The 25,269-nt window shown below is 46.7% G+C and overlaps 1 protein-coding gene across 11 annotated transcripts in view; it reads left to right on the forward strand.

Annotated features, from left to right (window-relative positions):
- CUX1 (cut like homeobox 1) overlaps nt 1-25,269 on the forward strand; it is a 346,311-nt gene that overhangs the window by 227,148 nt on the left and 93,894 nt on the right. For all 11 annotated transcript variants that reach the window (XM_033111153.1, XM_033111158.1, XM_033111154.1 and 8 more), the window contains exon 9: nt 17,940-17,988. In XM_033111153.1, coding sequence (XP_032967044.1) covers nt 17,940-17,988 — 49 coding nt within the window. The remainder of the gene's footprint in view (nt 1-17,939; nt 17,989-25,269) is intronic.

Below are 25,269 nucleotides of genomic sequence, written 5' to 3' on the forward strand. Positions count from 1 at the left end.
GTGTCTAGACATGGTTAATTGGGTTTTTTCCCCCTCTGGAAGCTTTCTGTATTTTTTAAAATTGAGGGAGGGGGAACTTAGAAAAAGATGTATGTAAAAATTGCTTGAGTTTAAATAGATTAGAAAAGGATGGAGTCTTCAATAAGTGGTGCCACGATAATTAGCTATCTTTGTAGAAAGTAATAGAGTGGGAGCTCAGCCTCATGCAGAATAAAGTCTAGATGTTTTAATATTTAAATGTAAAACACAAAACCGTAAAAATACTAGGAGAAATTTTACATGGACACATACAGTGTTGGGGTAGGAAAAAAGCTTTCTTGCCATAATGCCAAGGTAGAAATTACAAAGGGAAAGTAACAGCTTTCTGATGATTGATTGATAGATGGATGAATGGATAGGTAAACTGACAAAAATATTTACATTGTGTATGACAGAGAAAGTGTACGTGTGTGTGTTTAGAGAGAGAGTGGGGGAGGGTGGAAAGGAGGAAGAAAGAGTGGGAGAGAGAGACCTTACAAAGCAATGAGAAAAAGTAATACCCCAGTAGAGAAAGCTCTGTGTTTTCAGCTCTTTACTGGACAATTCTATCATTGGCATCTCAACCCAAGTGAACCATTATCCTCCATAACTTTCTTCTTCCCATCAGGCAGCTTCCCTTCCACTTCTCTAGGAAGCAGAGGTAGGACCCACAGTGGCCTGCAGACGCTGTGGCATCAGCCTCCTTCCCCGCTGCCTCTGTCCTCCTTTCCCATTTCATTTCTTTCCTTACGACACATGCTGTGTTTCCTGACTTGCTGGTCTCTCTCTGCTCACTAGACTCTAAGTTCCATGAGTCTTATCTCGTTCACCACTGTATCCCCAGGGCCTAGAATAGGGGAAATAGAAAATGTTGGTTGAATGAATGAAAACAAAGTCCCTGCCTTCCTGGAGGCAATCGCTAAGCAAACAAGCAAATTACCACACAGTAAAAGTTCAGGTGTGTCAAAGGCTGCCCAGAAAATTAAAGGAGGGGGGAGTGAGGGGAAGAGAGTTGCTGCCACAGATGGGTGTTCAGGGAAAGCCCCTTGATTGAAAATTAAATGTAAAAGCCTGTGGTAGGGCCTCCGTTTTGTAGGGTTATTAAAGCAAACCCATGTGTGCTTACTCTGCTATTTGTGTTATAATATGGATATTTACTCATAGATTATTTTAAATGAGAGGCACCTTGGACCCTCCCCTATGTGAGAAGGCTCGTGCTGAAATGGAGAACGCCTCTAATTTGTTTGGATCAGAAAATATAGGCAGGGTAAGTCCAGATGTCTCCTAGGAGGGCGAGAATGTATGTGCAAGGAGGAAGCTAAGCACGTCTGTAACTGTGGACACTTGAAAATGATCAGTTCTAGCTCCAGCCTCAACTCCAGAAGTCCTGGGATTGGACCAATTTGCCCTCGTTACACAGGTCAGTGACTCCTGGACTTGAGTGGGATTCCTCGGAGCATTGGTTAACAATGAGAGCCCTGGGCCGCACCCTGAATGTCTGACTCGGGGTCTGGAGTGGGACCCAGGGCTCTGCAGCCCTCCACACACGCGTGGGGTCTGGTGACCACACCTTGGAAAGCTCCGATGCAGTGCTTTGTTTTTAGCACTGTTTCTTGGTTTAAGGAAAGAGTTGTCCGGGTACAGAGAAGAGGATAGCACTGCCCTTTCGGCTCTCCTGGAGCCCCTGTCTCTGTCCCTGGGCGCAGGTGGACCTGTGCTGTGGGGCCGCTGTGTGGGTCAGATGTGCGTATCTGATTATCCACCTGCCGCAGCAGAGCGGGAGTTCCTCGCCTCTGGGTCCCAGGGGTCTGTGACTGCACCCGGCACACGGCATGTGTCTGTCGTGTTGGACTAATCCGTGAGTCAGTGTGCCAGAATGTGTGGCCATCCCTCTGCGTCATCTGATGTCATTGCCTGTAGGACTCTCACAGCCACCATGTCCCATCCCTTACTGAAAGGTCTAAAGAGCACCATTCTTGGAATAGTAGCACAGCTTAAGAGCCAATACAGGTGAAGGTGCAGGTGGAAGGTGGCTGATGGCTGCAGCTGGCACCATCCCCAGTCTTGCCCCCACCAGCTCAAACCATTGCAGGCAGCTCTGTGAGGCTCTGCTGTGCTGTCTCGCATACTCCTTCAAACTTCTCCCAGGGCAGTCCCAATGCCAAGTGTAAAAGTACCAAATGAAGGGTTTTCAGATTCGTAATTCTCAGGACATGCAGCCAGGTTGCTGGTTCAAGCCTGGAGGAATTTACTCGGTGGCCCTGGAGAGCCCCACGTCCAAGTGTCTCCAAAGCTGTGTGAGGGTCTAGGCAGGGCAGGGCCGGGTGAAGACCGTTCAAGTCCTTCTGCTTCTGGTCTTCTAGAATTTATCTTAGCTTTGATTGCTAAGTTAGTCTGCCTTCTTGTGTTACTCTTTACAAAATGAATGCAGAAGCTTCTTATATACTAGTACAGAAAGATCTTTAATATATATCATTAAGTGAAAAAAGCAAGGTTTAGACCCTTGTGTTTAGTATGCTATGTCTGTTTGTAAAAGCAAAAAAATAAAAAAATTTTAAAAATCTCTGGAAGGAGATCTGGGGACAGGGAAGAGAGGCACTCTTTCGCTGTAACCTTTTCTGAATTGTGAACATCAGATTAAATTAGAACTTACTTAGTCCTTCTGTAGCCTAGCTCAGAATCACCAGGGTTAGACAAAAAATGACCTTCTGAACCATCTTTGTGACTGTGTATATCTTTAAAGCAATTTAAAGAGGGGGATTTTAGTTAAACATACTTCTAAGCCCCATGGAGAGAAGGTAGAGTGTGCAGGGGCCAAATCTGGGGCTTGCCTGGCTCTCCTTTCCACTGAACAGCAGATCTTCGGGCGAGTCACTTAACCTCTCCTGGCCTGTGTTTCGTGTTCCGTGATTGTGTCTGCCTGCGATGTGTTCCAAGGAGTCATTCGACATAAAGTGCTCAGTGGTGCCTATGCCAGGGTTCAGGGAATGTCAGTCGCCATCATCACCGCTAACGTCTCCGATACCCTCTAGTCTGGCTCCCGTTGGGAAGCTAGCAGCTACCACGAATACAAGTGGACTTCCACTAAATCTGTCTCTGCTGTTTGCTATTAAATAATTAGCTGTATTTATAGGAAAACATAAAATTGAGAGGTTTTGTTACTACCTAACCAGTGCTATTATCATGAATACACATGTCTACATATTTCATGTGTGCACGGCTGTGTGTACACATGTATGGACATTGCTGTTCTCACTGGACGAGCTCAGGACAGTCCACTTTGTGTGTTATACTTTATGTAACCATTCTTGATTTACAGGCATTTTGGTTATTTTGGTTTTTCACAATGAATTTTTGTTCAGAAAAATAAAATATTCTTCAGAAAGAGAAATCATTAGGGCAAAAGAGATGCAGTTGTGAGTCTCCTTAATTGCTTTGCCGAGGGGTGAACCCATTGTAATGACAGCAGGTGACAGCAGCAGGTCTCTCTCCCTGCCGCCACCCCAAATTTCAGAGGTTAAACCCAGGGCCAGCTCCAGTCTGGCCTGGGGAACAAATTTGTCTCATCTTCTCTACCAAATCCAGAAAGTGAAGGGTGAGCTGCTGCGATTTCTGCTGTTCTCTCTGCCGTGCTGAGTGGAACCTCATAGATGTTTAACTTGATATTTGTCAGCACAAAACTTAGCCTTTTCCCGTCTGCTTATTTACCCTGTGTGTTTCCTCATGTCCTATGAACACGGGTACAGTGGGGATTGAGTAGTAATTCTACATGTGTTCGGATTTTAACTAGCCACTCACATTTATCATTACTTTTACTTTTCAATTGCTTTTCTTGTCGTATGTGTTTTAGTGGTTTCATTGTCCAGAAGTATTATATATGTGTAATTATACCATAATATATATATATGATGGAACCTAGCAGCCTATCATTAATCATTTTTAATATGGTCTCAATAATAGAAAATGGTCTTTCCTTCTGAATCCATTTTCTTATTACTTTTATGATTTATTATATCTTTAACTTGTCTGGAATTTATTATAGCATATAAGGTAAGATACACTTATGTCTATATATTCTTCTTCTTTTTAATACACAGTTTGCCCAGTAGTAGTGATGATTCCTTCTTTTACTGTTTAACAGTTGACAAATCAGATGTAAATAATTACATGTATCTCTGGATTTCTGTCTGGAATTTCATTCCATTGATCTAACTTTTCATTCTGTTAGGTTGGTGCAAAAGTAATTGTGATTTACAAGGTTAAAAATAATTGCAAAAAGCACAGTTACTTTTGCATCAACCTAATAATAAGTACCACACTGTTTTAATAATGTCTCTTCGTTTTCTGTTTTGATATCTTGTACAACTAGTTTGCTGTCGTTGAGGGGTTTTGTTTGTTTTGTCTTAAAAAGAAAAAAATTTGCTATTGTAGTCAACTGATTTTTCTTTTTCTTTCTTTACTTTTTTTTTAATAATTTTTTATTTTTTCAATTACAACTGACATAACTGATTTTTCTTTATGTATCTTGTCATTTTATCAGGTTTTATAAGTCAACTTGGGAAATAAATTTATATTTACTTATTTTAATGCAATTGCAAATAAGAAATGTTATCATTAGCTTTCTCTGCCACTAGCATTTCGTAATTCAGTTTTCTATAGCTGGAATTTATACCGTGTTATTTTAATTCCCACATGTTTAGTATTTACATCCCTGTTGTAGACGAGATAGATGTTATATTTCATTTTCTGGATATTTATTAGTGGTATATGGGAGTTTATTGCTTTCTTGTCTTTACCAGAAACATGGAGCTTTGCTGAATTCATGGGTCATCTCTGTTCATTCGCTTACCTAAATATTTTGGGTTTGATGAGCATGAGACCATCATATTACCCACAAGTAGTGAATTTGGCCCTTTTGTGACAGCCAGAACGTCTGATCCTCTTCTTTCATCCCTGTTTTTAAAAGGAGCATCTCTCTTATTTCTCTGCAAAGCATAATCGTGGTTTTAAGTGTCCTCTTCACATTAACCAAGCTCTCTAGTCACTCCCTCCATTTAAATTCAACTGCGGCCTGGTTTTCAGATTCCATGTCATTGGAATCCCTTAAATGTCATATTCTCGGAGCAGTGTTTTCTAGTAGGATTACACTTCTGTATATTCGACTTCTTTACATTTTTATATTAATATATTTTATAGATTTTTTTTTTTTTTTGCCTTAAGATTGAAGACAAGTCCAAGCTTGTCGTGCTTTATTACTTACTGTGCCTTTTTAGTATGACTTATTTCTCCGTAATGTTATTTTGCTACATGTGATATTGTCTAGTGTGGCTTAAAGCCTTCCCTTACTTAGCCTTTTTAAAAAATCTAGTCAGTCTTTTCCTTTGAAGGGTTTGCTATACATTTTGTTAGCTCTGGGGTTTTCTTCAAATATGCATTCTATTTTATAGGTAAATTTGGCCTGTTTACATTTACTGACATAACTCTTCTCTTACGTTTTTCTTCATTGTTGATACTTTTTTCTTCTAATTCACAGTATCTCTGTCATAAACTTCCTGATCTATTTAAGGATAAAGGACCGAAAAGATTAATTGACTCTGACTGTCCCGATTCTCCAGCCCAGCCTGTCCTGTCTCCTCTCATTACTGAAATTCACTGTCAGATGCAGAACCAGTGAGCCCTTCTGACACCTTCTAAAGAAACCATGTATTTATTTTAAATTCTCTCACCGCATTGTACTGTTATTACATTACATGTCAAGCGTAGCAGCAAGTTACTCTTCCCTAAGTTATTAACCTTGGCTCTTCCCTCTGCAATGAGATCCAATCCTTTACAAAATACTCTGAAACTACAAATTCCCACTGGTGAATTCTTTAAAGTTATTTGGGTTTTCCCACAGTTTTCTGCTGCCTTCACAAAGCATCTACGACTGTTTAGCAGGGTTATCAACTAGCGGGGAGTCCGTTATTCCTTAGCATATGGCAATTGCTTTTCACAAACTTGAGGTATAGACGTTCTTGTCAACACCTTATTTAACTTTTCCTAAACTCAGAAGTTGATCACCTGGGTAAACGGGGTCCTTCTCTAAGGGTTAAACCTAGGGAGCACCTTCCCCTGGCATTTGAAAAGTGATTGAATCCCATTTCCTGTCCAGAATTACAATGACATTATATATCAATAACCACAAGCCTCGCTGCGCTAGAAGGCAGTTACCTGCTCTGCTGTATGTGTCTTCCTGATGGAGGCTCCTCGAGATTGTATCAGCGGACAGTTTCCAACCATGAACATATGAAAGAGGGTTTGGCACGTTCGAAGAGTAAATTGAATTCTTCCAAAATGAATTCTGTAATAAAACCAGATCGGTGGTGTGTTTGTTTAACTTAAACTTGCCATCACACCTACTTCCAAAAAGTATTCGAGGTGACTTTAATACAAGCCACAGAATCAGCAAGGCTCTTAGAGGTGGTGAATGGTGGTTCAAGGGTAGAGCTCCCTGAGGAAGATACTTCGAAGGCTTGGATTTGAATAAAAAGTGCAACTACTTAATAACCTGATGTGAGTAAGACCGTCCATACAGAGGATTTTTGAAGAGTGCAGTGTACTGTGATGCCCTGATGTAGTTTGCTTGGCTGCAAGGGAGAACTGGATGTTGCAACTACCCTTTCTGTTTTTTTCCCTATGTCTGGGGATTGTGAACTTCCTTTGTGGTATTTTAGTGATTAGACAGGATGGAGGGTGTTCTTAAAGATTCATGGCCAAGTCTGATGATGTCAGAATGAAGGGAAGGGACGGTCTTCGTGGGGCCAGCAAGTCTGGCCCCGTCTGAGTTGTTTGTCTAACACTTCACAAGTAGAATAGGAACCGCTGAATTATTCATTTTCAAGTTGCCCTAAAACAGGCACTTGCTGCCGAAATGCAGACGTTTGGTGCCAGTGAGAGGAAGAGGAAGGATGCTGTCTTTCCTCTGAATGGGCTGCCGCCCTCACTGCCTTGTTCTCCGGTATCACTTCCCAGTAGAGCCCGGGGAAGAAAACCACTGGCTGACTTAAGTGCAGGGCAGTTGGGGGTGTGGGGGGTTGTGGCCTCTGAAGCCACAGGTGAGCTCAGCATTTAATTTGCTGGAAAAACACCAGGTAGAGAGGAAGATTTGAAGGCGTGTTGGGTTTAAGAGGGGCTGTGTGGTCAGAAGGCCCCCTGGTGTGGGTGTGGTGGGGGAGACCAGGCTCAGGCCCCGGAAGTCGACCTTGGCCTTGAGCTTGGAGGTAAGGAGGGGGGAGGGAGCTGAGAGTAATCACCTATATGCAGTCGAAGATCTTTTTTATTCTTGGTTTTAGCTTCTCAGCCACCAAACCTTTTCTTAACAGTTCCTACCAAGTAGTACTTAGGGGAGGCAGGGGGTAGTTAGAATCCCTTACATTTGGGACGAAAAAGCAGGGTTCTTACCCTAGAGCAGCTGCTCGCAGTGGCCCTGAGCTCCTTTGTCACCATTCCCCCCTGGGCCTTAGTTTCCCCGCCTGTAATACCTGAGCAGTTTCTCCTGTAAGTCTGCGGTTCCCGCCAGCGGCACCCCCTGGGCACGCTCCAGGACAAGGCGGTGCAATGCCAGGAATCAGATCAACACTCTGAGCGGTCAGCAGCTTGGTTAGCACCTGTTGGCTGTGGCAGGGTGTTCACAGGGTGACGCGAATGGGGAGGAGACAACCGGAAAGGCCGTTCCAAGGGAGCAAATACTCAAGTGGAGAAAGCGCTACTCCTGCCCCTGCAAAGATGTGTTGATGGATTTTACACTAAATACGCAAAGTAGACTTTACAAATACATACTTATAGGTGGCAGGACAGCAGCCCTTCCAAAACATGTTTTAAAAACCTAAACCTAAAGAAGTAGCACCCTGGGTCCACAGTCCTGCTGGTTTTTCTCGGCTCAAGATTCCCAGAACAGTCTGCAAGCTTCCAGGGGACAGAGGCGCCTGGTGAAAGGTGGGTGGGTGAGCCTCAGTTTCCTCCATTGCCCACATTGGGGCAGCTCCTGAGAGCCCCTTTCCTGGTAAGACGAACGATGGGAGTTGGGTGTCCCCTCCAAAAATCTATTTTCTTCCCATCTCTGTTCTCGGCAGTCTTTTTCTGTATCAAAGAAAATATCCATATGTGAGTTTCAGTCACATACTTGTTACAGAGAGATGCTTTCCATGTAGGCTTTTTTCCTCCCCTTTGATGAGTGAATAAATTGACATTCTGAGAGGTTAACTGTCTTGACTAGAGTTTGCCAAGTACTGAGTCGCAGGCAGAGCTGGACTTGCAGCATGGGACGTCCTGTCTATCTATTCCTTCCCCAGGGCCTCACTACAGCCTCCTCCCAAGTACTTGCATGTTCATCACTCATTTCTGTGCAAACGGAGTACAGCAGCCAACATCGGTACAGACTCGACAGTTGACAAGTGATGGAGGGATGTAAAACTACTGTGATGGCCTTTGCTTTTTTATCACCTCATCCTTTTCTTGTTCACTTTTTATGTTAAATTTCTAACATACAACAGAGGACAGACTCCTAGATGCCTCTTGTACAGATCCTGCCATCCTGTTCATGGCTGATCCGGTCCCCACCCCCAACCCCATTCTATCTTGAAACTACTTCCAGAATCCTTTCATTTTACCTCTAAATGTTTTGGCCTGTAGATCCTCACAATAAGGCCTCTCCTGTATTAATACAACCACAATACTATTATCACATCAAAAAAGAATCTCTTAATATCATTGATACTTAAATTTCCAACTACTCAACTACTCTTAAACAGCATAAATGGTTTTATTTTATAAATTTGTTTGAATCACGATCCAAATACGATCCACACAGTGCAATTGGTTGGTATGCCTTTAAGTCTCGTTCATTTTATAGATTTCTCTCCACCTCTTTTTCTTTTCTTTGCAGTTTGTTTATGTGAGAACCCAGTCCATTTGTCCTGTAACGTGTCCCACAGTCTGAATTTTGCCGACAGCATCCCCAGGTGTGGTGGAGCCTGTTCCTCTCTCCTCTGTAATCCCTGGAAGTTTGTAGTTGAATCCAGAGGCTTGATCAGTTTCAGGGTGGAAATTTTCGGCAAAGGCCACTTCATGGGTGGTTGTGTTCTCTTCGAATAGTCTCAGGTATTGAAAATTAGCTGTGACCAGAAGAGACAGCTCTTGGTGTCCATGTGCAGCAATAAAATGAACGTGTGCTTGGGGCTTTGTGGCTTACGAAGTCCTTTTCCACTCCATCAATGTTATCCTCATGCTAATTTCTTTGAGAAAGGCTGTATTATTCCTCCCGTGCAGATGGCTGTCGAGCTCCAAGGTCTGCTCAAGGTCATATGACTGAGGCAGTGGGGAAGAACTCAGGTCCCATTTGCTGAGCCAGCCAGGCTCTTGTGGTTCTCTAGACTACAGTTTCCCTGATTCCACCTCTAGTCACTCTGTCCTACTTGTGAGCCCATTGGACATGATTTAAGGAAAGAATAGGATTTTCACATCCAACCCACTCCCCATTGTTTATAGAGCAACAGTGTTAGAACTCCAGAGAATCGCCAAGAAGTATCTGAAGGTTAATCCAGACGCTTACCCCAAGAGGCTTTGGATAGTCTCAGCAGAAGCAGAATGAATTATGCAATCTCATCACCTAATTCTCCGGCCACAGCTGTCCCATGTCCCTGCCTAGAAAAAACGGAAGCCTGAGTGGCCGTCACAGGCTGTTTCTGATCAGACTGAGGGTCATACTCTGGTGAGTGACTGGCCTCCTGGAGCTGCTCTGTAGGTTTGGCACAGGTGGAAAGTTAACCTCACGTGGGCTGTAGCAGGCCACTTGCTTGTCAGCTAGACTCCAGTTAAACTACAGGAGGATTTATTTAAATCATTTCTTATACAAGTCAGCTAAATAGTGCGGCAAGAAAGGAAATTTTCTTCCCATTCAAGATGGAAAAGATGAGGCTTAACGAAAATTGATTTTAATTGTTCCTCTTGCATCATTTAAATTTAATGTGGGGTCATAAAAATGAACAAATTGCGGTTAATTTCTGAGCAAAGGTGACATTCTGGCCATTGAACTCTCTTGACAGTTTCATTTCCAACAAGAATAAAAACCACAGTTTCCAGAAGGTTATCCCTAGGGGTCAAGCTCTACCACTGTCTCTCTGCCCAGGCCCTGGATTTGACCGGGGAATGGTGGGGCCACTCTGGAATGACACGTTTGATGGAAGGACGTCAGGCAGCTTCATCTCTGCCCTCCACTCCTGCCAAAGCAGAGGTGGCTTCACTCGGCTGGAAAATGAAAGATAGGGCTGGTCATACAGAGGAGGGTTATCAAGAAAACCTTTCCCCAAATGACACTTTCTCCTCCTCTCCTTCCTACTTCCTCTCCCAATCGGAGTTCGCTGAGACCCATTCTGTGCCCAGCTTGGTGCTGGGCACAGGGATACACAGTGAGCCAGGCCAACTGGGCCTGCCCTCCAGGAGCTCTCAGCCGGTAGACAAAAGGTAGCCTAATTCTGGGTCTTTACATACTTTTTTCCCAAGGAAAAGTGTTGCCCTCTTTTTCAAAGTCTGTGTAAAGTAAATTATTTCCCCTCTGCAAACACAGCTTAGAGACTCCTTCCTTAAAAGCCATCTCTATAATTTGGCAAGATACCCCTGCACTTTTTGCCCCTTAGATTGCCAGCCAGTGACCTGTTACCTGTCCAGAGCAGAACGGACTTCAGGTAGCACAGATGTTAGTTGGCATATTTCGTCAACCAGTATTTAGTGAGCACCTCCTGTGTTCTCTGGGATTAGAGCAGTGAATCAATATATGAACAAGATACTCTGAGACAGGAATAATAAGTGTAGTAAAAGTAAAACAAGTGGACATTGGGGAGCAGGGCTACCAGGAGACCTATCAGCGAATGGCCGCTAAACCTGAGGCCTGGATGGTGACAGCAGCTGCCTTCAGCAGAGGGGCAGCCTGGGGGACAAGCATGGTGGTTTCAGGGAACAGAGTAGGACTAAAGAAACTGTGAGCATGTTGACTGAACTGCAGAAGGAAATTTACATGGGATGCATGTTACTAACAGCCTGTAAAAGACACATCTGTGTGAAACAGAATAAACCCCAGCACAATGGTGCTAACGAGGAAGCAGTTCTGCACTTAGGCCCTTTGTTTGAAAGGCTAGTTTGATGATGGGAAATAAAACTGGAAGAGGAGTGAGGTGTGTGTGTACGGGAGGGAGGTCTCTCTGTAATTGGCTGTTGACCCTCTGCCTCCTGCAGGATCCAGGCCCACAGTGGGAATGAGAGGGTCCTGACCCAGAAGACACTTAGTTCTAACTAGAAGGGAGGGAGCTTGAAGGAGCTCCTAGAATCCACCGAGTCATCTAAGGAGACTGGGTTTGAACACTAATCCCATGGGGATGCAGGGAAGGGAAAGGTTAGTCCAGGCAGAAGAGGCCACAGACCTCATGGGAGAGACGTGCTGAGAGATGCCGGCGGGGCCAGGGGTGGCAGAGGGAGGTGGCCTAGGGTCCCTCCGCCTGGGTGTAGATGCCGCAGGGCTCACCGGCCAGGTGAGGGCGTTTTAGACTGTACAGGTGGGATACAGGTTAAGGTTTGCTTAAGAGTGATAGCGTCAAATCTGTGATAGCTCACTTTGCAGAAAAAGGACATGCTTTAAAGGTGTTTTGTATGACTTCATCTGACAAAGATAAGACAAAATAAAGGCCAATCTCACATATAAATATTTATGAAAAAATACTAAATAAAATATTAGCAAATAGAATTTAGGAGCACATTAAATATGTAACACACCACAACCAAACAGGGGGCAAATAACTGTCAGTATAATTTACCAGTTTAGTGGGTCAGAGGAGAAAAACCATTTAATTAGCTCCATGAATGCTTAAAAGGTACTTAATGAAATCAATATCCATCTTTTATTAAAAAGTCTTAATAAAATAGGAACAGTTGGGTATTTCATTAACAAAATAAAAACATATGTATTTAAAGGCCGAAATCAGTAACATGCTTAACGGTGAAACTTGCACTGCATCGCCCTTGCAGCCAGACGCCAGGCAGGGTCCTGTCTACCACCTTCACTCTGTGCTGGTTCTGGAAGCCCTGGGCAGTGCTGGCGTCCAAGAGAAAGAAATAGGACACATAAAAGGGGCAGGAAGAGGCCAGCCTGTCATTATGTGCAGCTGAGGGCACAGGGTGCCATGAAAGCCCCAGAGAGCAACCACAAAGCCATCGCAGAAAGGAGCAGGCACCCACCGCACTGTGCTTTCTTCCTCTGTCCAGAAGGTTCTTCCTCCCTCTGCCCTGCAGACTCGTCTTCATCCTTCAGGATGCAGACCCGCGTCCTCTCCTCCTCGTGTTTGCAAACCTTTTGTCCCTCGTTCCGGGCTGTCATTATACCGAAATTACTTGGGTCCCTTCGCCTCCCTCCGCCCGTCACTGAGAAGGCAGTAGCAGGGTCCCTGCCCCCTTTACATTCGGTGCTATTTGTGCGCCGCCGCCAGCTCCATCTGGGACGTTTATTTCCCCTTGTTGGCACATAGTTGGTGCTTAGTAGGCATTATTGAGCAGAGACTGCCCCCAGCCCCGCCCCAGTCTGTGGCTCACACCCATTAGGGTGGGCCAGTTCCTGTTTGAGAGTGGGCACAGTGACACCTCCCCTGGGTACAGTCCTGCCCTGGCTCACACGGGACTGCACATTTCCTCGCCATGAGATCAGGCTTCTGCACTGCACCCACTTCCTCATCTGTGTGCCTGTGTGGGGGCAGAGGGTGGTACCTTTCCTGAGGACCCCGACCCCCATTTAAGGGGATTCCAGATCCATAGCCAAGAAACCTTCCTCAGCACCTGGCCACCTGGCCACCTCCTTTTCCTACCTGCTCCTCTGATGCCGGCCCAGTGAGTCCTGCTTCTGTGTCTCCTCTACCTCCTCGTGCTAAGAGAGCCTGGCCTGGTGTGTGCGTTGTCAGGAAAGGTGCCCGCCTTCCTAACAGCTGAGGCAATCAAACACAGCACCGTGGAGGGGGCAGCTTTCACTTTATTAAACAGGCTGAAGCTTTTTTTTTAATTTTTAAAGCAGGAAAGATTAATCTTGAGCTATTTCTTCTTCTTTTGATGCCCTGGAACTTTACAATCTAGTATCGAGAATATTGGCTTTTGACTTGGGTCTGAGAAGACACACTGGTCTTTGAAGGCTGCCACAGACGCTTCTTTAACGGCTTGTAGATGTAGTTTGTTTTAACAGCTCCTGGTGGCAGTATGAGTGTTTGGGTATTGAAATAGGCACCAGCCTTGCCCTGTTGCCATCCCTTAGCACTCAGGAGGCTAGTGTCAAAGTAAACACAGAGCTTCTAGTGTGGATGTCATTTCCCTTCCATCGACCTTGACCGTGTCTTTTTAAGTTCTTCCTGAAAATTGTGTGCTAACGCAGAGAATACCCTGAAATGATCTGTAGGGAACCGATTGAATAAACTCCATATTCTAGGCCAAGCTGAAATCATCCAATGTTAGAAGTTGGAGCAGGGCATAATGCAGTGCAGGTTAATAGATCAGTGAAAGCTGTTTTGTCAGCTCGTAAAAAGGTGAGAGGACTAAATTTTTATAATAAATGGTTTTGCTGAGCAAACAATATGTGCAGTTATTACAGATTTGGGGAAATAAATGATTTTAGACTAATGTCAGGCTCCAGATGTGAGGTGGTCATTGAGCCTTCGAAACGAAAAGAATGAAAAACCTTCAGAATATTGTTGACATGAAAGCACATGTCATTTCATTCATTACTGCACTTTTCAGATAACATTTATAGTTGTAGTATTAACCTCTGGGGGGTTTGTCTGGGAGGGTTCACCTTTGTTGGGAGGGCAGGGGCAGCAGTTTGGAGAGAAGTGGACGGAGCAGACTCAGTGGGAACGTGCGCTGAGGTGAGACCGTCACAGGCGGTCGAAGACCTCGCCGTTTTGGTCCTGGTCTGCAGTGCTGGTCTGTACTGCACAGCCTCAGGAGCCCTGGTCATAGTTAAATATCTTGCTAGTTCTATGTTGGACCTTTTAAAAAGCGTTCCCTTTGAAAACAAGAATCACAAGCCTGTAGACTTTTAAATAATAATCTGCACTTTTCCTTGCCCACTGAGTCCCTGGTTCTCCTTCTGTGGTTTCTGGTTCGTTCTGTGAATGGGAGCTGCAGCCCCTCTGGGCCCTGCTGGCATCGGGATACCTGGTGTTGAATAGCCCTCTTTACCAGCAGAGCTCAGTGTTGTCATTGTCATTTGAAAGCTTTGGAAATATGAGAGTTGTTCTCATAATGAAAGGTAGGTGCTGTAGTTGTTATCACATTCAATATTTTGGTCAGTTTAACGGTTGCTTAGTAACCGAAGTTAAACCAACCGCAAGATGGAAAAACTTGAAATTCATTTCCAGTGATTGCCTCACACTGTCGAGAAGGCACCTTCCTGTTTAATTGTGACTAATTCTTTATAAGTGACTTGAAACCTTTTGGAAATGATGCATAGTTTTCTAGATATTAGGCCTGCTAACGAGCATCCAAAACCATTCACTATCTGAGAAGGCTCTCAAGCCCACCCAGGTCCCCTAAATCTGGCAGGATCGGGACATCACTCCCCAGCCCCCACGGGTCCCAGCCTTGCTGATCCAGCCTCTAGGTGAAGTCAGGCCCCTGGCAACCCCTCTCAGTCTAGCCTTGGCTTATGTCTGACCCTGTACGGCCCCTTGGCCAATGGCAGGACCAGGCAAGGATTCAGGAGTGGGTACAAACAGGTGAGGATGGGCCAGCAGCCCCCAGGCAGCCACACCTCTACCCTTCCTGTCTAGACCCCAAGACTGGGGCCTCCCGGAGAATGAAAGGTGAAGCTCTGGCCAGAGGCTCCTCCTGGTGGAGTTGTCAGCAACTCCTCTGGGGCCGGGGGTCCTCCCTCCCCTCCGCTTCCTTCCTTCATTCAGCAGAATACATTGAATGCCTGCTGTGTGCTTTTCTTCTTCAGTTCATCCTGAGAGACATACAGCAGGGCCTGACTCTCTGTCCTCCCTCATATACTGCCAGAAAGAGTAGCTGGTACCTCCGAGGAAAAACAGACCCCCCCAAAGAGAACATCTCTCTGGAAGACAGACCCCCAAACCCAACAGTGTGTGTGATTGATGCAAACCAGATAAGCCACGAGTACAAAATTAACCATGAAAAATATACTCAAGGAAACAAGGGAAGATACTAGCAATGTAAAACAAAAACAAGGAATAATTTTAAAAAGAATGAGGTAGAAACAACAGGTACGAAGAACAGAATAACTAAACAGGAGCAAAAGAGAAAAGATAAATTACAGGATGAGTACAGCTACAGTTGAGTCAAGTTGAACCATCCAGAAGGCGGCAAGAAAGGATAAAGAAAGGTTGAATGATGTGGAGCATAGAAGTAGATGTGCCAACAATATCCAAATGATGGACGTCGCAGACAGAGCAGAAGAAATATTTGAATGACGAAGATAAATTAGGCAGAATTAAAGAAAAATTGAAGGGCTCAGTGAGGACCCAACAGGAGAGATTAGGAAAAACCCTCACCAAGACACTTGCTTGGGACCTCTGCTCACGCAGCCAGGCCATTCCCCACCTGCTGCCAGCGTCTGCAGCCACCTCCCCTGATCTGCTCAAGACAGAGGTGAGACATCACCTGTAAATCACGTTTCAGGTATTGAGCAGCTAAGAATTTCCGTCCTTCTCTTGTAAATGTGCGGCCCTGGCAGGATCTGCGGAAGCCACTAGGTGCTGGCCCCAGAGCCCCTGCCCAGGGCCAGGCAACTTGCAGGTGTCAGAAACATTCATGGAACGAATCAGTGAATGAATGAATGATGCCATTAGCCGAGGAAGTTTGCCGTGTATATCTGGACTTTGTAAATACATGTCAATAACTGATTAAAGTTCAAAACTGTTTAAAAGTTGTGGCTTGCCTTAAGAAAAGTGTATTCACTTTTTATTTCATCTTGTATCCCATGAAGCTTGCACTTGAGCACGTTGTGAAGGTGGTAGCTTCCTGTCCTGTCAGGTATCCTTTTCTGTCATCTTGCAGACCCGTAACACATTTCATTATTTTCTTACGCTTTGTCGTCATTAGACTATCGTTTTTGGTGCGGCAGGTTTTCTATGAGATCTTGAAGGTTTCCATTTCAGATGATGCGGTGAGATGTTTCGTAATTTAAGCCGCCCGCGGCCCACCCCCTTGCACCCAGCATTTCACTGCAGAGGCCCTGTTGGGGTGTTTGTCTTCCAGAGACACTGCTTTCTTCACAAAGTCATCCTAAAAATAGCTTCATTTAACTAGGCCATTTTATGAGTTGTTTCAGACTTTTCTCATACCAGTTTGAAAGCAGGATACTATTTCAAACAGATACAATGAGCCTTGAACCTGATCACAAGGCATCTGTTACCCGCTCGCTCGGGCTGCTGGGCGTTGATAAGATTGCCTCAAATCTCAATGTGCGTTGAAAGGCTAGAAAAGCCTGGGGCGCAGCAAACAGCTAAAACCTATGAGCCAGGACCTGAATATAGTTTGTCCAACACGGTGTTAAGGGTAGATGATTCGCACCAGAGAAGCAGGTTTTATGGACAGAAGAGCCCTCCGGCCCGGCCTATCCGGGTGCCCCAGGCTGGCCCCTCACTGGCAGGACAGGCTGCGTTCAGGACTCTGGCCTCTAGCCCAATGCCAAGCATCAGGGAGGAGGGCGAAGAAGACACACAGACGGGAGGGGGACCGTCTGGGCTGTGCTACTCCCTGAGATTGAGCCACTGGGAGGATTTGGGAAGGGGGGGGAGGGGCGGAAGGCAGGGATGGTGTCCCAGGAGCCGAGGGTGATCTCTGCAGACTGCACACACAGGTCAAGGCTGTTTCGCAGCCCACAAGTGGTGGGAGTTGTCAGAGCACAGGGCTGTGCGGGTGGGTGGTGGGCCAAGGTGGGAGGTGGCAGGAGCCTCCCTGCAGCAGGGCCAAGTGTGCAGCACTGAGCCCTGCAAACAGCATAGAGAGCTCAGGTTCACGTGGAGTGGAAAATCAGAAGCCCCCGCCGGAGTGGGCCCTGAGCTCCACTGTGGTGTCTGGCTCTAACATTCCGTTCCACCTTCCGTGGGCATGCTACGCCTTCTTCGGCTGCAGCTGCTCGATCAGCAGGACCAGTCTTCCAGAAGTTGGGACAGTGACTTGCCCAGGTGTCTGCTTCTAACCTCCCATAGATTTTGAAATTGACTCTGCCCTTCTCAGTAGGATTCTCAGCATTCCTCTCTTTCTCATAATGTTATATGTTGGAATGATATTATTGCCTTCAAATTACTCAAGGAAGTACTTTTAAAACAGGAAATAAGATGGGGAAAAAGCACCTGGAAGCTCCCTCTGTATGAGCGGGCCAGGGGATGACAGTGAATTCAGGGGGTTATAGAGCAGCCTACATTATCCGCCAACCTGCATTCCCGCCCTGCCCGCCACCTTCTCATGGTTTTGTCGGTCCTGACAAACTTCTACTCATCCTTCAAAACCCAGTTGACATGTCACTTGCTTTGAAGCCTTCTCAGATTCCCTCCCCAAGGAGAATTCATGTCTCCCTCCTCTGTTTCCAGAGTACTCTGTTCAGAGCTCTATTCAGTCTCTTGGCAGGACACTGTATTTTATCCTTTTATGGCTCTCTCTCCCTAACAAAATTGGGAGCCCCTCAAAGGCAGCCATCCTTTCCCCACTCCCATGCAAGCCCACCTTCTCCTGATGGGCAGTGGTGCCCCTCACCCATCTGTGTGGCCCCTCCCGCCCAACACTGGGAACTCTGCCCGGCCTGTGTGCTGGGGGTCATTCTGCCCAGTGCAGAACCGTGGGCACCCTGAGCCTGCCTTGCTGCTGACTAATGTGCGCTTTCTCTCACCTCCTAGGGCCGACGAAATTGAAATGATCATGACGGACCTTGAAAGAGCAAACCAGGTAGGATATTTGATGGCTTCAGGCATAAAATCACAATAACGCAGCCATTTCTGCCTTCTTGGAAGATGCTTCTAAGTTAGAAGGCCAGTTATTCTTGTATTTTTTTATGTACAACTATCGATGGTGACACTTTTCCTGATATCATGAGAAATACACAAAAGGTCACAAACATTATTTCCTCAGCAGAGTCTTTGATGTGATCCCAGATATCCCCTGGTGAACATCCACTGCAAAGGGACGACTTCTCATTCCATCTCTCAAACACCTGCCTTTGTTCACATGGCAGCCATTATGCTGTAGAGTTTATACTGACGAGTTACACTGTAGAAAAGTGTTTATCACTCCTTTCCTGCCGAGTTGAAGCCACTTGTCTGGAAAGGGCTCCCAGCTGGCAGCCCCCTGTTGGCTGGTACTTAGTTGGCACAGAAGCCTTGCAGGAAGTGCCCAGCACAGTGTCCAGGCACAAAACAGGCAGATGGTATTGGGTGCCTCTACATACTTAGCTGCCTGGAAAACCCAGCCACCCTACAGACTGCTTTCCTTCCCCAATGGCTCCGTAGAACAGTAAAACATTTTGCTTCAGCAAATGGTGCTGCTGCTTGGTAAAGAAAGAGGTCTCCCCATTTTTTTTATTTGTGGATAGAAGCACCCAAAGCTGTGATATTTCTCAGCCCCAGAAAGCCACAGGCTATGGTCTCCCCCTACTCCGTTTTACCGCTGGGCAGCCACAGGCACAGGAAAGCTTAGCGGTGTGCCTCAGTGGTCCAGGCAAGCACAGCTTTATCCCCACAGGATAAAAGCCCTTCCCAGATTTGTGGTCTCTGCTTCTCACCCTGCAGGAGTTCTACAGGGCACCTGCTCCTTCACTGGCATTGCAAACCCAGACCCTGGCAAATGCTCAGGAAGGAGTGTCCCTGTCTGTTCTTTGGCCAATAAAATCATCCTATAGTCTGATTGAAATGTGGAAGTCAGTTTATGCGTAAGAATAATCCTAGCGGATATCTGGATTTCTTCTTTCTTTGAGGAAAACTTTGTGGTTCCGTGTTGCATACCCAGACTCACCACTGAGGATCCAGGGCCCGGTCCATAGAAGGTGCTCAGTAGGGATGCATGGAATGAAGACCTGAGATAACTCATTACGTATTAGTTATCCTGGTAATAGGAAGAAGAGCTGTCAATTCTTGAGTAACTGATTTTGTGTCTGCCTCTGTTCTAAGCACTTCAATGAACAGAGTCACTTCAACCACACTGCAGCCCGCTGAGGTCGGTGCTGTTCGGATTCCCACTTTACAGATGAGGAAACTGAGGTCAGCGGCTTGTCGGTTGCAGAGCCAGGACTGGAGCCTGTGCTCTTCACCAGCACCCTGGGGAAGACGCTGCAGACAAAGGGCCCCTGCGCCTCTTTTTCAAACTCCCTCATTTCCCAAGTGCTGCGTCCACACGGCTCCTTGCTAAGCAGCGCTGCTTCATCTCACAGAGGAGCTTAAACACTTACTTACCCTGCACGTGATAAACTAATTTACTTTGGTTCCTTTGTTTTCACTCAGTTAGCACTGCTCAACTCTGCAGAGACCTGAACTCAGCAGTAGTTACTGGAAGGAGGAGTTAACTTTCTCTGTCACACAATTGCGTTTGCAATTCTCACATTTTCACTCTCCCCCAAGCCAATCGTGGGGGTACCTCCCCTTTTCATGGCACTTTGGTGTAAGTTCTGGTTTGTTAAGCAGATAACCTTATTCTGTGAATATCAAGCGTACTGTCTCAGGGGCAGCCCCCAGGTACTGAGAAGTCTGGCAGAGTTGATGCATTTCTCAAAGGGCTGAAAGCCACTTGGGTGAATCTGTCCTAGGAGACACCAGGCAGGACCATAGAGGAAGGTGCCACCTTCAAAGTGACAACTCGATTCAGGTCCCAGCTTGGTACTTCCTGGCTGTGTGGCCTTGGACGAGTCTCTTAACTACTTACATTGCTCTTTTTTAAAAGAAAAGAGAAAAAAAAAAAAAAGGTAAACTTTGAGGACATTATGCTCAGAGAAATAAGCCAGTCACAAAAGGACAAACACTGTATGACTTTTTTTAATTTTTTAAATGAGAAAGGGAGGGAAGGAATGATAACTAGTACTTCCTTTGCAAGATTGTTTTGAGAATTAGAGGTAAAGTGCCTGGGTAAGAAGTAGGTGCTTACATAAGTGTTCATTGTCGAGTTGCTAAAGAAGCACAGATTTGGTGGGAGAATTATGAACTCCTGCCCGAGGGGAATGCCAGCGTGGTGGGGGTGGGGAGAGGCCTCGGAGAGTTCTAACCAAACGACTCAGGGTGAGTTAATAGGCTGATGCGGCTGCCAAAAGAAATTAATGCAACCTCAGGCTGTGTTAATGAACATAGTTTCTAGATCGAAGGAGGTGGTGATTCTGTAATAATTAGTCCATCCCCCGAGAATTAGAATTTATCTTGGAACCCACACTAAGGAAAGTGGGTACCTAGAGTGCATTCAGAGTCCTGTCCACGGCCAGGACATGGCCTAACACTAACACAAAAGATACCAGGAGGTTTGAGGACATTCCTAATCTTTGGAGAGCAAGAAAAGAAGACAGAGGGATTTGACGCCAAGCAGCAGACGAATAATTTCAGGAACGTGGGATGTTAAAAGATTACTAAGGGGAAGGCTTAGGGTGGGGACGTCATGAATTCTGTCCTTACAGTTCCCCAGGACTGGCCAGGGGCAGGCGTCGGGCCTTCTCATGGCCAAGCGTGGAGGCTTGTGGGAGGGAAGCTTGTTCTCACTTCTGGCTCTCGGGAGGTGCCTAGAGCTGCCACCGACGGGAGTGAGCTCCCTGGCACCAGAGCTGTGCAGGCAGATGCAGGCCACCCCACTGAGAGTATGAGACGGGATGAGACACAGAGTGAATAGAAAGAGGAACTGAACTGGGTGACTCAGTGGGTAGACTGCACGACCCAACAGGGAGAACCACTCCCAGGTGGACATGAGGGCGATGGTGTTCCAGACAGATGCAGAGGGACCTGGGGAGCTCTGGGGGGCAGGGGGGCCCCAGGCCATTCTGTAAAGCTGGAACCAGGAGGTGCAGGGAGGGCGAGTGGGCCCATAGCAGGCGATCCAGCCAGGTGTGTGGAGAACCTCATCCTGAACACAGTGGAGAATCGTGGTGGGACTGAGACATCTGAGTTCAGTTCTAGAAGGATCCTCTGGCTAAACATTGGAGAACGAATGGAAGTGGAAAGACCAGAAGCCAGGAGAGCCGTGAGCAGCTGTTGTGATCTATCGGGGCAAGGATGGCGCGGGCCTGAAATGAGGCCGTCCCAGTGGCGAGGAGGCAGAGGTGGGCTGGGCAGAGGAGAGGTACAGGGAGCCGCCCAGCGGCGCGGGCACAGCCAGGCGTCTGCTTCAGCCGCCTTTCCCTCAGGGGAAATCCCCAGGGGGAGCAATTTACTAGTTCACTGGCATATAACATTATTTTTGCACTAGGTGTATAGTCAAAATGTTCTGCCGAGACCTGAAGCTCTGTTTTATCACTAAAGCACTTGTGTTTCTCTTGTGGAGAAGTGGAAGGGCCGGCCGAGACCGACCGTCGGTTAAGTCCGGTCTCACTTACACCTGCTTGTTAAACTTCAAGGCACTTGCGTTAATAGTCACTGTCTTAATTGGTGACAGTAAAGTTTCAGAACCTTTGAGACTTCATGGGAAATAAGAAACCACAACTGTGCGCTCCACAACCACATGAAACCCTGTCTGTGGCTCCGTAGCTCAGTCAGCGTCTGGCTGCGCCCTCCGTCAGAGCTGCTCTGATTTGAGCCGCAAGGGCACAAAGCCAGAGCAGGGGCAAGAGTGCCTCCTCCTGCTGACCTGCCTGATTCTTAGGAGGAGACGGCCCGAGCAGAAGACCCTTCAGGTTGAGGTTAAGTTGGAAACCACAGTTTAACTTCATCGAGGAGAAGGAGCCAAGAGTGGTGAAAAATGCAAAGGGCCAAAAGAGCTCAGAGCAAGGCGTAGCCTTTTCTTTTACCAAGGTTTCTGTGTTCTGATGGGGAAGGATGGCTGGGTTTGAATCTCAAGTCTCCCAGTGCCTGTTTCCCCATCTGTAGCCTGAGGGTAACAATTCACACCTCTGAGAGCCCCTATTCATCCAGCAGATGTTTGTGAGCAGCTCCTGTTGGAGTGTGGCCCATCCGTGGGGGCGCTCGTAGGTGCTGAGGCTCCTTGCCATAGGCGAGCCATGTCCATGCCTCTGGTCACCCCGTGGGTCCCCTGGGATCCTTGGTTTCAGCATGTAATAAATTGGGCTCCCAGGTCAGGCGGACCGGCGAGGACGGAGAGCCCCTGCAGCCACCCGTTATGGGGGAAGAACCATGACTCAGGCTGACAAGCAGCATTTATATGGGTGGCCTTCGTGTAGTTCTAGCTTTCAACCTGGCTGACCTGACCTGAGAAAAAAATCCAAAGTGTTAGGTGTTGAATCCCCAGAAACACAGGCAGCAGATCTAAACGGGGAGTTTGGTTGCCAGCAAGGGCCAGCGTGGGACACATGGCAGTACATTTCTTGGTAGAGCTTTCTGACCTCCCTCCTGCAGAGTCACTGAAATGGGCTCACCTTCAGATTCCTGCTCCTTCTTTGCTTTCCCTGTGCTTCCCACATTTACCCTCCCTTCTCAGAAAAGTACAAAAGTAAGTAGCCATCAGCTAGGGAAATCTCCCAGGAGTGCAGCTCAGGCTTGGCAAAGCACTGCTCTCATCGCGGGGTGGCCAGTGAGTCACGCGGGAGCTGCCACCCGCTGCCTGCCAGACCCATGTCCCTAGTCCCCAGGCTCTGCTTCTGGAGGGTCAGGGAGAGGGAGGGACCCCGTCCATGGAAACAGAATTGAGTGTGTCGTAGCAGCCACATGTCTGTGTCTGGGGTTCCAGATCAGAAAGCAGCACCAAAGCTTTCCACCTTCCCCAACGGATGCCTGTTCTAGAAACATGGCTTTATCTGGGGGGACTGTGGTCATCAGGAAGATGGAGACTCTGGGAACAAGTGAAACTGTGGCACTGACCCAGCACAGCACCCCTTGCTTCCTGCCTCAACTGCCAAACATGAGGCTAAATTTGTAACTACAGAATCTCTCTTTCAGCCACTCTCAGGGCTGTTTTTATTTTGAATTGTTCAGCTTTGTCCGTGTTTAGCTACACAAACCACCTCAATTCATTTTGTACACCTCAACTCTGGGTATAAATCCTAAATAAGTAATAGAAGTCCTAAACAATCACAAAGTTGCACTGGAGTAACCCAAGTCAAGCCAAATGTGATAAAAGGCTGTGACCACCACCAATAGGCCACAGAGCTACTCTGTACATGAATTTGGAAACTAAAAAAAAGTACAGAAACTCTGGAGAAATTATGCAAACGAAGGATGAAATCATTAACAACTAGATCCCTTATTCTGTGAGCCATTGGCCTTCAAGGAGACACGCTCGGCTGCAAACAGCTCAGTACCTGCCTGAGATCCTGGTCGTGAAGCCACTGCCAGGCCTGGCCAAGCCCCCCTGGTTCCGGAGCACTTCGCAGCGGGGTGGGCAGTGACGCTGCGCCCTGGCTGCTCCCAGAACAGCTCCCCACCGGGCTAAGAAATGTTTTCCCTGGTCAAAGGAACTAGAACGATGTCAGAACGCACCTATTCCTGGCAAATCATGGACGTACTATGCACAAGGGTTTAGCTGACTAGAAAGCAAAGAGCAAACTTCTCAGTGATTTGACATGTTTATCGGAAAAATGTGGAGTGGCACATCTGAAAATAAACTAGGGGACATCTTTTTTACTCAAGAGGAGACTTTCCTGCAGTTGGCGTGGACCAGAAATCATCCCTGCATCGTCGCCACCCCATTCACATCGCTGCCTTTCCTGGCGGGTGCTTCCAGATTCTGTTGGGAGCAGGGCGGGTGGGAGGTGGCTGCTTGAGCACAGACAGGCCTGGCCAGGAGCTGTGTGAATTAGACTGAGTGCAATTCCAAGAGCTCTGGAGAAGCCGGCCAGGCAGCCACCACCACCACCCTGGGCAGAAGTAACTGCTCTTAGAAATACCCTAATTTGTCTGTAGGCAGAGCAGATAGGTTCATGCTGCTGTCACACCGTCTCTTATGGCGGCCAAACCCTTCCTTCACACAGCTATATTGATCAGTGAGTACTGGGCAGGCTCACTCCCTGTTCATCTTTTTCAGTCTTTCTTAGCAATTAGTAGACACATGATGTCACAGCACAAAATGAGGAAATACATGAAATAGCCCTGCTTAGCCAGGCTTCTCTCATTAATCTTTTCTATTAGCAGAATGTAAGTCTGATAGAAAGAATAAGCACAGTTCCTCTCAGTCCTCATGCCCAGTGTGAATTAGCTACTGTTTCTCACCGATTCTAGAGTTTCGTCTCAGTTGTAATTGTAAAATCAGGACAAGCCCATTAATAAAACATTTCTGAATGAGCTCTGTGTACACGGCACGTAGCAGATGTTAATCCTTGCAAGGTCCCTGAGAGGAAGGCGGTGTTCCCATTTTAGAGATGGAAAGATGCAAGCTTAGTGACCTCAGTTAAGTAACTTGCCCTGGTCCCTGTGTCCCCAAATGGCCCAACTGCTGCCCGCTGTACCACGGTGCCCTCTCTGGTGGAGGGCACTAGAGTGACGCATTCTCGCTGTCCAGTGGCAAATCCTGATTTGCTATCCAGTGGCATTGGTTTCCTTGGCCTGGAGTTACATGCAGATGATGGAGACACCCACTCATTTCTCTTCGGGCCGCCTTCCTGCAGTCAGCTCCCTTCCTCCCCGTCCCTCAGTGGGCCTGGGCCACCCTCCCGCCTCTGGCATGAGATCGGCTGCTAGGCTGGAATGCCAGCATCGGCATTAGAAAACTTTGTCGGGTGAAGGGTTAAATATGTTGAAATAAGCCTGGCCCTCACAAAAGAAGTGGCATTTACACCCTGTACATTTATGGAAATACTTGCCGAAGGAAAACAACCACAACATTGTGTGTGTGTTTAGGAAGAGAATGGCCAGAGTGTCTTTAATTCACTGTTTACCCGTGAGAATTACTCCCAGGAGTAATCCTGCAATAAAATCTTCGTGGTCTATGAGAATAGAAAGAAATTGAATCAAAAGACTCTATTTCCACTTGTATTTATTCAGTCTGGGAAATTCAGTGGGCCGGAGCGTTACTATCAGCAGGGGATTCCTTGCTCCTAGCGTTAAATTACTGTCATAATCGCTCAATTATTTCTTCCTTGTACTGTTTAAAATAAAA

This window comes from Rhinolophus ferrumequinum, chromosome 7 (assembly GCF_004115265.2).
Source record: "Rhinolophus ferrumequinum isolate MPI-CBG mRhiFer1 chromosome 7, mRhiFer1_v1.p, whole genome shotgun sequence".
NCBI classification, from domain to species: domain Eukaryota; kingdom Metazoa; phylum Chordata; class Mammalia; order Chiroptera; family Rhinolophidae; genus Rhinolophus; species Rhinolophus ferrumequinum.